The sequence below is a fragment of the Piliocolobus tephrosceles genome, chromosome 13 (assembly GCF_002776525.5).
Source record: "Piliocolobus tephrosceles isolate RC106 chromosome 13, ASM277652v3, whole genome shotgun sequence".
Lineage (NCBI taxonomy): Eukaryota > Metazoa > Chordata > Mammalia > Primates > Cercopithecidae > Piliocolobus > Piliocolobus tephrosceles.
Window position 1 is genome coordinate 91,925,099 of NC_045446.1, and position 14,582 is coordinate 91,939,680.

General features: G+C 40.8%; 1 protein-coding gene and 1 non-coding gene across 4 annotated transcripts in view; one reads left to right on the plus strand and one right to left on the minus strand.

Annotated features, from left to right (window-relative positions):
• The first annotated feature begins 2,658 nt into the window (after nt 1–2,658).
• The window catches only part of CFAP300 (cilia and flagella associated protein 300), a 35,853-nt gene continuing 23,929 nt past the window's right edge, over nt 2,659–14,582 (plus strand). For 2 of the 3 annotated variants that reach the window (XM_023208009.1, XM_026450084.1), the window contains exons 1-3: nt 2,659–2,823; nt 3,033–3,114; nt 14,025–14,100. In XM_023208009.1, the coding sequence (XP_023063777.1) occupies nt 2,714–2,823; nt 3,033–3,114; nt 14,025–14,100 (268 nt within the window). In that variant the 5' untranslated portion in view covers nt 2,659–2,713. The remainder of the gene's footprint in view (nt 2,824–3,032; nt 3,115–14,024; nt 14,101–14,582) is intronic. The other variant, XM_023208010.2, reaches the window with a different exon arrangement.
• LOC111540385 lies at nt 13,453–13,556 on the minus strand. The gene has a single exon (XR_002730969.1). It is a non-coding gene; the product is annotated as a small nucleolar RNA U13 (small nucleolar RNA).

The following is a 14,582-nucleotide window of genomic DNA, read 5'->3' on the forward strand; positions in this document are numbered from 1 at the left end:
TTGCTGAGAATCGTTGATCTAATGAAAGATATCAATACTCTTCCACTCAATACCTTAAAATATAGTTGACAGAAATTAAAGATCTAAATAAATAGATATTTATTATAGTTTGGAAGACAATATTGTTACAAGGTTAATTCTCCCTAAATTCATCTAGATAGTCAATGTAATTCCAATTAAAATCCCATCAGGTGGGCTAGGCATGGTGGCTCACGCCTGTAATCCCAGCACTTTGGGAGGCCGAGGCAGGCGGATCACTTAAGATCAGGAGTTCGAGACAAGCCTGGCAAAAGTGGTGAAACCCCATCTCTACTAAAAATACAAAAATTGGCCGGACATGGTGGTGGGCTCCTGTAATCCTAGCTACTTGGGAGGCTAAGGCAGTAAAATTGCTTGAACCTGGGAGGCGGAGGTTGCCATGAGCCGAGATCACGCCATTGCACTCCAGCCTGGGTGACAAGAGTGAAATTTCATCTCAACAACAACAACAAAAAAATTCCCACCAGGTTTCTTTAATGGAAAATGATAAACCCTATCTAAAATTTATGCAGAAACGAAAAGGCAACAGCCTATGCAATCTTGAAGAAAAAGAATAACAAAGTTACACAACTTATACCATCAGATATTACGTCTCTATATAATCCTACAGTAATTAACACAATGTGGCATTTGTGTAAGGACAGTCCAATAAACTGAATAGAAAGAACAAAAACAGTCACTTGATTTTTTTTTTTTAAAGTGCCACAGCAATTCACTGGATTAGAAATGGTCTTACCAATATATAGAGCTGGGTCTACTGAAAAACCACAGGGAAAGAACTAATCTTCAGCTTTAAAAAATTATTTTGAGATGGATTATGGACATAAATGTGAGACTATCTTCATGACTTCATTTAGGCAGAAATCAAACCTGACACATAAAAAAGAAAATCAACAAATTCAACTTCATTAAAATTAAGAATTTCTGAGCATCAAAGCTACAGGCAAGCTACAAGCAAAGAGAATGCTCGTAATATGTATATCTGGCAATGGGCTCATATCCATATTAAACAAAAACTTCCTAAACATTAGTAAGAAAAAGACTGACAACCTTCTTCCTCCTAATGGATAAAACAAATGGGCATTTCACTAAAGAAGATATCCAAATGACCCACCATATTACAAAGTCGCTCGGCAACATTAACTATCAAGGAAATGCAAACTGAAATCACAATAAAAAATTAACACAACCTCCTTAGAATGGCTAACATTTTAAAAGACTGGCAACACTATGTGTTGGCAAGGATGTTGAACAATGGGAGATCTCATTCATTGCTGGTTGGGAGATCTCATTCATTGCTAAAGATCATTGTAAATTGATCTTTAGAAAACTTTTTGACAGTATGTAGTGAAACTAGACATGCTGATACCATGTAACTGAGCAATTCCAACCCTGGATGTATTTCCAACAGAAATGGTGCATCAGTCCATCCAAAGGCATACACAGGAATGTTCATAGCTGCTTTCATAATAACCTCAAAGAGGAAACAGCCCAAAAGGATAAACTGTAGTATAGTCAAGTTACAGAATACTAAACATCAGTGAAAAGGAATAATCTCTCTCTCTCTCTCCGTTTCTCTTTTTTGTCCTTGTTCCCTGTCTCTTCTGCTAATGCTGCTAAAAAATAATCAAGGTCAGTTCTCAAGGGCTAGGGGAAAAGGAAAGAAAGCAACGAGACGGAAAAGAACTATCCCCCCAATTCTGAAGTCCAAATGCATTGTTATGAGGCAAAAATAAAGATTGTAGAAACAGGTCGGGCGCAGTGGGTCAAGCCTGTAATCCCAACACCTTGGGAGGCTGAGGCAGGTGGATCACCCCAGGTCAGGAGTTCGAGACCAGCCTGGCCAACATGGGGAAACCCTGTCTCTACTAAAAATAGAAAAACTTAGCTTGTAATCCTAGGTACTCCGGAGGCTGAAGCTGGAGAATCACTTGAATCCTGGAGGCGGAGGTTGCAGTGAGCCGAGATCGGGCCAATGCACTCCAGCCTGAGCAACAGAGCAAGACTCCATCTCAAAAAAAAAAAAAAAAAAGTAGAAACGAAGGCAATCTTCAATAGAAAATAAGAAAAGTGTGTTTTCTATTAAACAGCATGCTGTACCAGAACAAAAGTGGTCTAAAAAACAAAAATAAATAAACAGTATGTTGTAATGTACTGTGTATGGAAACTTTTTTTTTTTTTTTGGCCTTTAAATGTACATTTTAAGGAAAAAAAAAAAAACCCCCACAGATGGTAAAACAGAATAGTTTCCTAAGTAGTCACAGACATTTGTCTTCCAAAATAGATAAACCTAATTCAGAATAATGTTTTCTTCAGAAACGTTTGAGTCATCAAACGTAGATAATTCTAAATCTGAGGTTATAGCTCTTGAGACTAGGACATTAACCTATGCTGAGTAATTATTATTAAAAGTTAACGTCAACAAGTATCGATTGGCAATTTGTCTCCATCCCCGACCCCTAGTTTCCCTAACCGCGAAGCCCAGGGTTGGGGAGTGGAGTAGCACAAGCTCCCGGGAAAGACAGGCTGACCTCGCTCCCTGCACCTGCTGCGGCAAGGCCGTGACCCCTGGGTCCCTAGAGACGCGTGGCCCCGCCCCCGCAGCGTCGCTTCGACCCGACGGCCGCCGCGTCTCCATGGAAACGGCCCAGGCATCCACGCAGCCGAGAGCACGATGGCTACTGGGGAGCTCGGGGACATGGGCGGCTACTACTTCAGGTTCTTGCCTCAGAAAACCTTCCAGTCTCTGAGCTCTAAGGAGATCACTAGCCGGCTCCGCCAGTGGTGAGGAACCGAGGCGTAGGGAGAAGAGAGGCCCTTCGTCTTCGCGGCTATGGAGGCGCGGGCCGACGCCATTCTGAGTGAATCCCGAGGTTTCCTGAGTGAACCCCGAACCACCCGGGCAGGGCGGATGCTGTGGGTGGGATCGGTTATCGGTGCGCTCTGAGAGGGTGCCAGCCCCCAGATGATTTCTTTTTCCTTCTCTGCCCCAGGTCCATGCTGGGCAGAATCAAGGCGCAGGCGTTCGGCTTTGACCAGACCTTTCAGGCTTATCGGAAGGATGATTTCGTCATGGTTAGTATGGGGGTCGGAGAGTTCCTTGGGTCTCTGCCGATTTTTAAACTTCCCCCCAACGTTGGCATGGATTCTTGTGAACACGCCATTCCTTAATGTCGTCGTTTTCTTGGCGTTTGGGAGTAATAAAAGGTGCAAATGATTTTTTTAAAGGAACTTTTACGTTTCGAATCACCCATCATAAATTTGTCATTTAGTTCACTCTTTCTCTACTTTCAGCATCTTGTATCTTGCCTCAGGGAACTTTGCAGTTCTGGAAGATCGCCTGCTCTCTAGAAGATTAGTTTCTCCCTTTTCTAATTTTTGTTTCATTTTATTTTGTTTTATTTTATTTTATTTTATTTACTAATTTTTTGAAACAGGGTCTTTCTCTGTCAACCAGGATGAATGAATTGCAGCAGCACCATCTCAGCTCACTGCAGCCTCGACCTCCGGGGCTCAAGTGATCCTCCCACCTCAGCCTCCTGAGTAGCTGGGACTACAGGTGCAGGCCACCACGTCAAGCTAATTAAAAAACAAAAAAAACAAATTTTTTGAGGCAGAGCCTCACTAGGTTGCCCAGGCTAGTCTTGAATCCCCGGGCTCAAGTAATTCGCTCACCCCGGCCTCCCAAAGTGCTGGGATCCACCCCCAGCCTCTCTTTTTAGATAGGCACACCTCATTTAAAAAAATTTTGAATATTATCACACAGCTTTATCACCGCTTTATTTACTAGCTCCAAATTACTTTTGAGTTTTTTCTCAACATCACACCCATTCTGAGAACTGGGCTTCAGGCTCTACTAGCAGTTCCAAATGAGAATTCCCCCAAAAAAGTTTGAAGCCGTAGCATCGTGATTTGAACAAGTCTTTTGACTGCTAGAGGTGACTACTTTGAGAGGTAAAACTCACTTGAAAGTTTAAGTTTTGGTGTGTTTGTTAAAATTTAGTCCATTATTTTCAATCCTGTTTTGTTTTTGTTTTTTTTCTCTCCTCAATCAAATGGAAAACGCTGTTATGGTTTATGGAATTATCTTCATTCTCTGCCATTCATGTCCTTCATGCATTCACTGTAGCTTATAGTTTGGCATAATAAACACTTCCTGAGGGCCTGTCATGTGCTAGAAATTCCTTCCAGTGCTGGGGATAAGAGGAGGAACAAGACAGGAACCCAGCTGTCAAAGATTGTACAGGCCTTGGCAAGACTACAATAATTTTTTTTTAAATCTGATTATTTCATATAGTGATAAGGGCAGTAAAGAAAAGAGGAGGAAATGGAGAAAGGAGAACATTAGGTAGGATTGTGTCATAGTCCTGGAGGCTAGAAGTCTTAAATCAAGGTGTTGGCAGGGCCATCATTCCTCTGAAACCTGTAGGGGAGAATCCGTCCTTGCCTCTTCCTGGCTTCTGGCGGTTGCCACCCACCCTCGACATCCTTTAGCTTGCAGCTGCAGCACTTTCTTCTCTGCCTGTCAGTCCCATAGCCTTTCTCTTCATGTGTCTGCATCTCTTTTCTTCTTATAGAGACACCGATCATATTGAATTAAGGGCCCAGCATAACCTAATCTTAATTAATTAGATCAGCAACAACCCTAATTCCAACTAAGGTCACTTTCTGATATTTCAGGAAGGATGTAAATTTTGGGGGACACTATCAACCCGTAACAGAGAGTAAATTGGTTAAATGTCTATCTCCCTTTCTCTAAGATAGTGTGATAGTGCCATTATATTAGAATGCTACTGATAATGGCATTAATAACATTTCTCAAATACTCATGGTTAGATTATTATGTAGTTTTTTATATTTTTTATTTATACTAGTACTGGCTGTCTATAATTTTTTTTTTAAAGATCAGGATTTGAGGTCACTGAATTTTAGAATACTGTAAAAATTTTAATGTAATTCGTTTATTCAATAAATATTTGTTGAATATTTACTGTGTCCCTCTAGAGGGTATTAAAAAGGTGAAGAGACCTGATCCCAGCTTACAAGGCATGTATAGTTTGGGGAGCTAGAAATGTTAAGAAAAAAAAAGTCTGAGGCAGGGCATGGTGGCTCACAACTGTAATCCCAGCACTTTGGGAGGCTGAGGCAGGAGGATCACTTGAGCCCAGGAGTTTGAGACCAGCCTGGGCAACAGAGTGAGACCCTGTGGCTATTTTTTTAAAAAATTTTAATTAGCTAGGTGTGGTGGCACACACCTGTAGTCCTAGCTACTTGAGGGCTGAGGTGAGAGGATTGCTTGAGCTGTGATCGTGCTACTGCACCCTATCCTGGGTGACAAAGTAAGACCCTGTCTCAAAAAAAAAAAAAAATTCTATATTACTTTACAACGTATTATTCTATAGCAGTAGTGACTCCAGTGTGTGCAGATTTAGCTTTCGGCACCTTTTATATTACATTTATCATGAATCTTTACAATAATCTGCTAAGTTTGGTGGTCTTCTGACTCCCATTTTATAGCTTAAAATTCAGAAAGGTAAGTAATTTATGCAAAAACATTCAGCAAAGGGCAGAACCCAGGCATTTGGACTCTAGATACCATGCTGTTTCTACTACAAAAACTCATTACTGAACAGAGGGTATTGTTTAAACTAGAATTCCAGATTTTGAATTTTCCCTTTCAATTTAAAAACAAATTTTGTTCCAAAAGTGTATTTGTGAGATGATATATGGATGGGAGGAAACATTTATCTGGCAAACATTACTTTAGTTCCTAGGTCTATATAGATGCATAGACACAATTAAAGCAAGGGAAATAACCAAAACTGCATTGCAGAGAGAGAAGTGATATAATACATAGCAGAGGCATAAGGTACTTTGGTGGCACAAAAGAGAAAGTGATCATTTTTGGCTGAGGTGGTCAGGAGAGCATTTAACAAGACAAGACTCTTAAGGTGGGGCCTGAAAGATGAGTAGGAATTCATCAGGTCGATGAATTGGCAAGGATAATATTTGAGAGAAGGGTGGGATAATATTTTAGAAGACCTTTTGTGCCATGCAAAGAAATTTGGGCTAAGAAGGAGAAGGTTTTAAGAAAGACTTTAAATTTTAAAATATTGAGATCACCTTGCCAAAAGTGTGGAGAGTGGGTTGTTAGGACTGAGTTAGGAAGTAGTGACACCAAATTGGAAACCGTTGTCCTCTAGACAGTTACATGATGATGTCGAGTACCAGTGTGGCCCAGATTTAGGAGAAAGGCTTAAGGAATGGTAAGATATTGAGAGTAAAGGAGAGGGGGACATGTAGGATGACTCCCAAGTTTCTGGCTTGGTTGACTCGAGTGGCTGATGATGCCATTAAATGTGTAGAAAACACAGAATTACAAGGAAAATAAGTTCAGTTCTAGGCATGCTGAATTTGAGGTACATACAAGTGGCAGTATTCTAGATAGTTGAATATAACATTTAACTTTGGATTTCAAGAGAGCTCTGGGCTCAGTATACAGTGTTGACATCTTCACGATGGGACTAGGGATGATAAGGAGAATTTCCCACATAAACAACTGCAAGGAAGTGCCTTAATTTACAGAGCTTTCCTGGAAGCCTGCACAACACTTCTGCTTACATCTCATTACCAGAACTTAGGCAAGTGACCAGAATTTAGGCCTCCCACATCCCAGGGAGGCTGGAAATGCAGACTAAGCTGAGCATATTGCTGTCCCAAATAAAAATGGGATTCCTTAAGGAAGAAAGAATTGATACTGGATTAGAAACCATCAGTCTGCCAGATAGATGATATATTCAAATATATACTTAAATAATTTAGAAATATTGTCTGTTCATTATGCATTCTGGATGTAAAAATTAAATTAATAAAAAATTAAAAATAGAGAAACTTATATTTTTCCACTTTCAGATTTCTATTTATTATTTGTTTATTTTTAATAGAGACAGGGTCTCACTATGTTGCCCAGGCTGGTCTCAAACTCCCAGGCTCAAGCAATTCTCCTGCCTCAGCCTCCCAAAGTGCTGGGATTACAGGTGTGAGTTATCACACGCAGCCCACTTTCACATTTTATGAAACAAGTTTATTTAACATTTTCACATGCATTTTGACATCAGTGTCTTTGTTACTACTGTAACTAGTTTAGGAATCATCTTATATTTTTCCAAAGCACAATCAGCTTTCCTAAAGTTGAGATACAGAAAATCTCTTCTAATGCCTTGCTGGAAATTCCATTCCAGAAATGCAATTTTCATGTATTAGAACATTTTTTAAAAATTCACTTATTAGACATATAATCGTAATCTCAATAATGTACTTTGCATTGCCTTATTCAAGAGTCCCTTATAAAGACTCATTTCCTTTGGTTCTAGGTCAATTCACTGCAGGCCAGTTGACCTGCTGCTCCATTTATAATGACATCTAACATGTAACTGTTAAGTTAATAACCTCCAGGAATAATTACTAAATCCGAATTAAATTTTCTTTTTTTAAGAGATTCAGAAGGCCTAAAATGCATTCAAAACCAATATTAATTGAGGTTAATTCCAGTTTATGTATGTGTCTTTTTCAAAATGTACCAGTATGTAAATTAAAATACTTGCATAAATATTCTTTTATTTGAAAGCCTGAAGAGTCATAAGGCAACTTGCTTTTTGTCTAGAAATAACTTTGGGGAAATTTTATCTTTTTATAATTAAGCATATATGATACTTATTTGAAAAAAATGTGTTTACCTTCAATTCTTCACCACTAGAATGTAAACGCCGTAAGAACAGGGACTGTGTCTTGCTTGGCATAATGTAGACATTTGTAAATAATCCTCAGCTCACATCTCTTCTCTGTTCTCTTTCTTGTTAAATAGCATTTATTAAATGGTTTTTCATGAAGAGAAATCCCAGGAGTCACCTTCAATTCTTCCTTCTTCGTTTGTTTCTTCCTCCTAAATAACATTAAATCCATCTACTTCTCTTCCTCCCCACTTGGTATCTCCTTGACTGATGGGAACATCAGCTCTTCCATAATTACAACAGTAACCTTCCTCCTAACCAGTCTTTTTCCAGCCCTTCAATTCATTCTCCACACTGCATCCAGAATGAACTTTAAAGAAAAACAGATGATTCTGATAACTGTTTCCTCTGCTTGCAAACCTTCTGTCCGGCGAGGCGCAGTGGCTCAAGCCTGTAATCCCAGCCCTTGGGGAGCCCGAGGCGGGTGGATCACCTGAGGTCAGGAGTTCGAGACCAGCCTGACCAACATGGTGAAACCCCGTCTCTACTAAAAAATGCAAAAATTAGCTGGGCATGGGTGGCGGGTGTCTATAATCACAGCTACTCAGGAGGCTGAGGCAGGAGAATAGCTTGAACCTGGGAGGTGGAGGTTGCAGTGAGCTGAGATCACGCGATTGCCCTCCAGCCTGGGCGACAGAGTGAAACTCCTCAAAAAATAATAATAATAATTAATTTAAAAATAAAATTTAAAAAAAGGCTGGGCATGGTGGCTCTCACACCTGTAATCCCAGCACTTTGGGAGGCTGAGGCGGGCAGATCACCTGAGGTCAGGAGTTCAAGATCTGCCTGACAAACATGGAGAAACCCCGTCTTTACTAAAAACACAAAATTAGCCGGGCGTGGTGGTGGGCGCCTGTAATCCCAGCTACTTGGGAAGCTGAGGCAGGAGAATCACTTGAACCCAGGAGGCAGAGGCTGCGGTGAGCAGAGATCATGCCATTGCACTCCAGCCTGGGCAACAAGAACGAAACTCCGTCAAAAAAAAAAAAACCTTCAGTGTGGCTTGTTCCGTGGCTTATGCCTGTAATCCCAGCTTTTTGGGAAGCCAAGGCAAGAGGATCACTTGAAGCCAGGAGTTTGAGACCAGCTTGGGCAACAAAGTGAGACCCTGTCTGTATTATGAAATTATAAAAGAAAAAAGAAAAAGAACTTCAGTGTTTTCCCACTGCCCTTAGATCAAAATACTGATCAAGACCTAGATCGATTTTAGATCAAGATTAAAATTCTTCACTTGACTGCAAGGTCAATTTAACTCCCCAGCCTTATCTGACCATTGCGCCTTCTGGGTCACACCAAACCTCTTCACTTTCCTTGAATGGAATGTGCCATCCTTTCTCACCTTACAGCTTTCAAACTTGCCATTTTCTCTCCCTTAAAAAATGGTAATTCCAGTGGCATACTGGAACCAGTTTAGGAGAGCCTGATTGCTAGACTTTCAGGAATCTTTGTTGGTTGTTATACTGTTGGCAACTTGAAATTCACCATGGAAACAGGCAAATGCTACAATCAAGGCTTTTTGGGGGAGGAAGGGTGGCCAGTTGTTAAATATTTGCCAGTATACCCCGTTGCCCAGCTAACTCTTACTCAACTTTCTGATCTAAACCTAAATGTTCTTTCTATATTAACATTTCTTCCCAATACCATTAGATTATGTCTGCCCATTTTGTACTTTGATAGCACCTGCACTTTTTTGTAGTATACATGTCATGTAACTATCTTCTCTCTTACTATCTGCCTGCCCATGAAGGCAAGCACTGTCCATTGGATTTTAGTATTAGGAAGTCAAGGGTACTATTCATTAAGTGATAGGAGCAGGAGCCAGATAGAGAGGAATGAGAAGTAGATAAGAGAAGTGAGGCCAGGCTTGGTGGCTCACGCCTGTAATCCCAGCACTTTGGGAGCCTGAGATGGCTGGATCACCTGAGGTCAGGAGTTTGAGACCGGCCTGGCCAACATGGCAAAATGCTGTCTCTACTAAAAATACAAAAATTAGCTGGGCGTGTTGGTGCACTTCTGTAGTCCTAGCTACTTGGGAGGCTGAGGCAGGAGAATCTATTGAACCCTGGAGGTGGAGGCTGCAGTGAGCTGAGATCATACCACTGCATTCCAGCCTGGATGACAGAGCAAGACTTGGTCTCAAAAAAAAAAAAGAAAAAAAAGTGAGTCAGTTTAGATTCATCTCTCAAGAAGGTATTTAGGAAAAGTGAGTGATCACTTGAAGGGAATGTTCAAAAAATTAATATATTTATTGCAACAATTTTAACAACAAAGAATAATTCATAGAAAAAGTCAGTCTTACCCCATCTACTCCTACTCCCTACCCTCTCGACCCTCCTCTTACTAGGAGTCTGTAACCACCACTTCTGAAGTTTGATATTCTTTTTTTTTTTGAGACGGAGTCTTGCTCTGTCACCCAGGCTGGAGTGCAGTGGTGCGACCTCTGCCTCCCGGGTTCAAGCAATTCACCTGCCTTTGCCACCTGAGTAGCTGGGATTACAGGCATGTGCCACCACGCCCGGCTAATTTTTGTATTTTTAATACAGACAGGGTTTCACCATGTTGGTCAGGCTGGTCTTGAACTCCTGACCTCGTGATCCATCTGCCTCGGCATCCCAAAGTGCTGGGATTACAGGTGTAAGCCACTGCACTCAGCCTATGATACATATTCTTACATACTTTTCTTTATGCTCATATAAATGTATAGAGGTTTTATTTTGTTTTATCACATGCATTACTCTTTTGTTTTTTTTGAGATGAGGTCTCACTCTGTCACCCAGGCTGGAGTGCAATGGTTCGATCTCAGCTCACTGCAACTTCCACTACCCTGGGCTTTAGCAGTCCTCCCAATTAAGCCTGCCGGGTAGCTGGGGCCACAAGTGCACACCACTGTGCCCAGCTAATTTTTTGTATTTTTAGTAGAAATGGGGTTTTACCATGTTGCTCAGGCTGGTCTTGAACTCCTGAGCTCAAGTGATCTGCCTCAGCCTCCCAAAGTGCTGGTACCATAGGCGTGAGGCACCGCACCTGAACATATACATACTCTTAAACTACCCTTTTTGTGTGTGTGTGTGTGTGTGTGTGTGTGAGATGGAGTCTTGCTGTGTTGCCCAGGCTGGAGTGCAGTGGCACTATCTTGGCTCACTGCAAGCTCCGCCTCTTGAGTTCACGCCATTCTCCTGCCTCAGCCTCCAGAGTAGCTGGGACTACAGACGCCTGCCACCACACCTGGCTAATTTTTTGTGTTTTTAGTAGAGGCAGGGTTTCACCGCGTTAGCGAGGATGGTCTTGATCTCCTGACTTCGTGATCCGCCCGTCTAGGCTTCCCAAAGTGCTAGGATTACAGGCGTGAGCCACCGCACCCGGCCCTAAACTACGTTTTTTTAACTGAAAGTATTTATGGTTTTTCCTCAAAATCAATACATGGTCTGTTCAGGGGATGGTTATTTAGTAAGTGCTATATGTTAGGCCCTGTTCTAAGTCCTGAGATATAGCAGTGAATAAGAAAAACAGGACCCCTACTCTTAGGGAGTTTATATTCTGTTCTAATACTTTCTTTTCAATAGCTGCATTCTGTCTGATATAGATGGACTATATTTTATTCAACTGTTTTTCTACTGATAGATATTGAAATTGTCTCCAAGTTTTGACACTACAAACAATACTGTATTAAAACAAAAAACTCCTTATACCTAAATCTTATGCACTGGTGGTTTCAGAACCCAAAAGCAGAGTTTACTGGATGAGGTATGCATGTTTTTATTGTTCAAGATAATAGCAAATTACTTTCCCAATGGGTTATAAAGATTCACACTTCTGCCAGCAGCTTGTGCAAGTGCATGTCTTCTGGTGCTCTCACCAAAAGTTACCAGTCTTTTTAAATCTTAGCATTGTAACGGATAAAAGTGGTATCTTCCGGATTTTATTTTCATTTCTTTCACTGCTTTTGAAATTGAGCATCTTTTCCTAAAGTTTATTGGCTATTTGTGGGATTTTTTTGTTTGTTTGTTTTTTGGTTTTTGGTTTTATTTTGTTTGTTTAGATAGTCTCACTCTGTTACCCAGGCTGGAGTGCGGTGACACAGTCTCAGCTCACAACAACCTCTACCTCTCAGCTTCAAGTAATTCTCATGCCTCAGCCTCCGAGTAGCTGTAATTACAGGAATGTGCCACCATGCCCAGCTAATTTTTGTATTTTTTCAGTACAGAGGGGGTTTTGCCATGTTAGCCAGGCTGATCTTGAACTCCTGGCCTCAAGTGATCCACCCACCTTGGCCTCCCAAAGTCCTGGGATTACAGGCCTGAGCCACCGCACCTGGCCCTATTTTTATTTTTTATATGCCTATTTTTATCCTTTGGTGACATGTGCCACCCTCAAACTTTGTGATGACATTGGCCTATTACCCTTCTAACATGAAGAAAGAAAAAAAATTATAAAATAAAGAACAGCTAGGCTGGGTGCGGTGCCTCACGCCTGTAATCCCAGCACTTTGGGAGGCCAAGGCAGTCAGATCACCTGAGGTCAGGAGTTCAAGACCAGCCTGGCCAACATGGTAAAACCCTGTGTCTGCTAAAAATACAGAAAATTGGCCGGGCATGGTGACACACACCTGTAATCCCCAGATACTCAGGAGGCTGAGACAGAAAAATCGCTTGTACCCGAGAGGCAGAGGTTGCAGTGAGCCGACATCACGCCACGGCACTCCAGCCTGGGCAACAAGAGTGAAATTCCATCTCAAAAAAAACAAAAACAAAAACAAAAATCTTTAGTTCCTATCACCAGCAGCTGACTCAAGCTGAAAAGGCAGAAGAAAATTTAGGTTTGTCAGTTTTTCTTACATTTAGGGTTTTTTTTAACCACTAGGATGTCAGTTTCTCTGTTTCAACATATGTGTTGCAAATATTTTCTCTCAGTCTATTATTTTTCTTTTATTTATTGCTCTTCACAGACATTATGTTTTCTGGCTGTCCAACACCTTGTGAACAACCATGCAATTTGGGGGTAACTTTGGGAAATGCAAGTGAAACCTCCCAAAATGCAAGGAACTCCCTTGCATCCAGATCGTAAGCGTGCGACCTAGGTTTACAAACAGACTTATCAGTACAAGACTGGAATTTTGAAGCGAGCAACTTAAGGAAGGAGGCACACACAGAATTCATTTCATTGGCAAAGGCAGTGGCAGAGACCACCTTCAGGCCAGACAGACCTGGCACAGCAAAGGCCTAGGTTAGAAGGGAGTGATGCTGATGTCTATGACCATACCACCCGGAATGTTGGAAGCTAAGCAGGATTGGGCCTGGTTAGTACTTGAGTAGGAGAAAGGGGTGGTGGTGGCTTCCTCTAGTACTTGATGGGGCTATCACTTCTCAGCCTCTTGGCTACGATCAACTGTAGTGCTTGATGGGGCTGCAGCAGGGGTGACAGTTTCCTCATGAGGGCAGTTCTGCATATGATTTTGCATCGTTCCTGGGTCCAGCCATCAGCCTGATACCCTCCACCTCCGGAACATTTTGTGGACTCCCTGAGATGCTTCCAGTAAATTTTCTTCTGCCTTTTCAGCTTCAGTCAGCTGCTGGTGCTTAGAACTACAGCTCTTTTTTATTTTATATATTTTTTTATTTTTTCATGTCAGACTAACAATATGCCAACATCATAACAAGGTTCGAGGGTGGCACATCTCACACATACCTGTGAACACTTAGTCATCATACTCATAAACTACAAAAGGATCTGGAACTAAAACTCTTACCTGCTTTGTTGTCTTTTGTCATACAGAAAATGTTTCATTTTTAGGAAGTTAGAGTTTTCACTTTTTAAAATGCCTCTTGGAAAGAATTAAATTGACAGTTACTTTTGGATTTAGATCTAGTATATGAGTTGTTACTAAGGCAATTCAGTAAGCAAGATTGAAGGAAAACAAAGTTTTCAAATATTATATAACCTCCTAATGTTTATTGTATATCATTATTTTCTAAATTAAGTTCCAAAGACATCTGTACTTGGACACACAATGTTCATACTGTTCCAACTTGAATGTAATAAAACTTCATTTATTTATAAACTAGTACTCAAGACATTTTACCAATTTAAAATTGTCCTTTCCATTTGAATTAAACAAGATTATAGTAATTTTATGTTAATTTTTACTATCATTTATAATAAAATATCTAACTTATTGCCCTCAAATTTGTATTTTAGGCTTTTTTCAAAGACCCAAATGTTATTCCCAATTTGAAGTTACTTTCAGATTCTTCTGGACAATGGATTACATTAGGTAAACAAAATTTTCATCTTTTCAAATAGTATTTTACTATTATAACAAAATTTTGCCTCAGAAATTTTCATTATTAAAATATAAATTGTGAATGCCTCATCTGTTTGATACATCATGATCAAGTATGACCAGCTGTGCCAGGCCTGCCCTGCATCTCTTTCCTGGGAGTCTACTGCTACTATCCTGGCTTAACACATAAGAGCAATTTTTCTCTCTTTTTATTCATATAAAAGTATTTATTGTGTGTTTTCCATGTACTCTGCTAGATATGGGAACATTAAGGTAAATAAGAAAACCTGTACTAAAGGAACTTGATATGTTAAAATGTGTGTGTGTGTGTGTGTGTGTATGTGTCAAAGGTGTTACCATAGAAATGTAGCCAAGAGCCAGGTGTGGTGGCTCACGTCTGTAATTGCAGCACTTTGGGAGGCTGAGGCGGGCGGATCACTTGAGTACAGGAGTTCGAGACCAGCCTGGCCAAC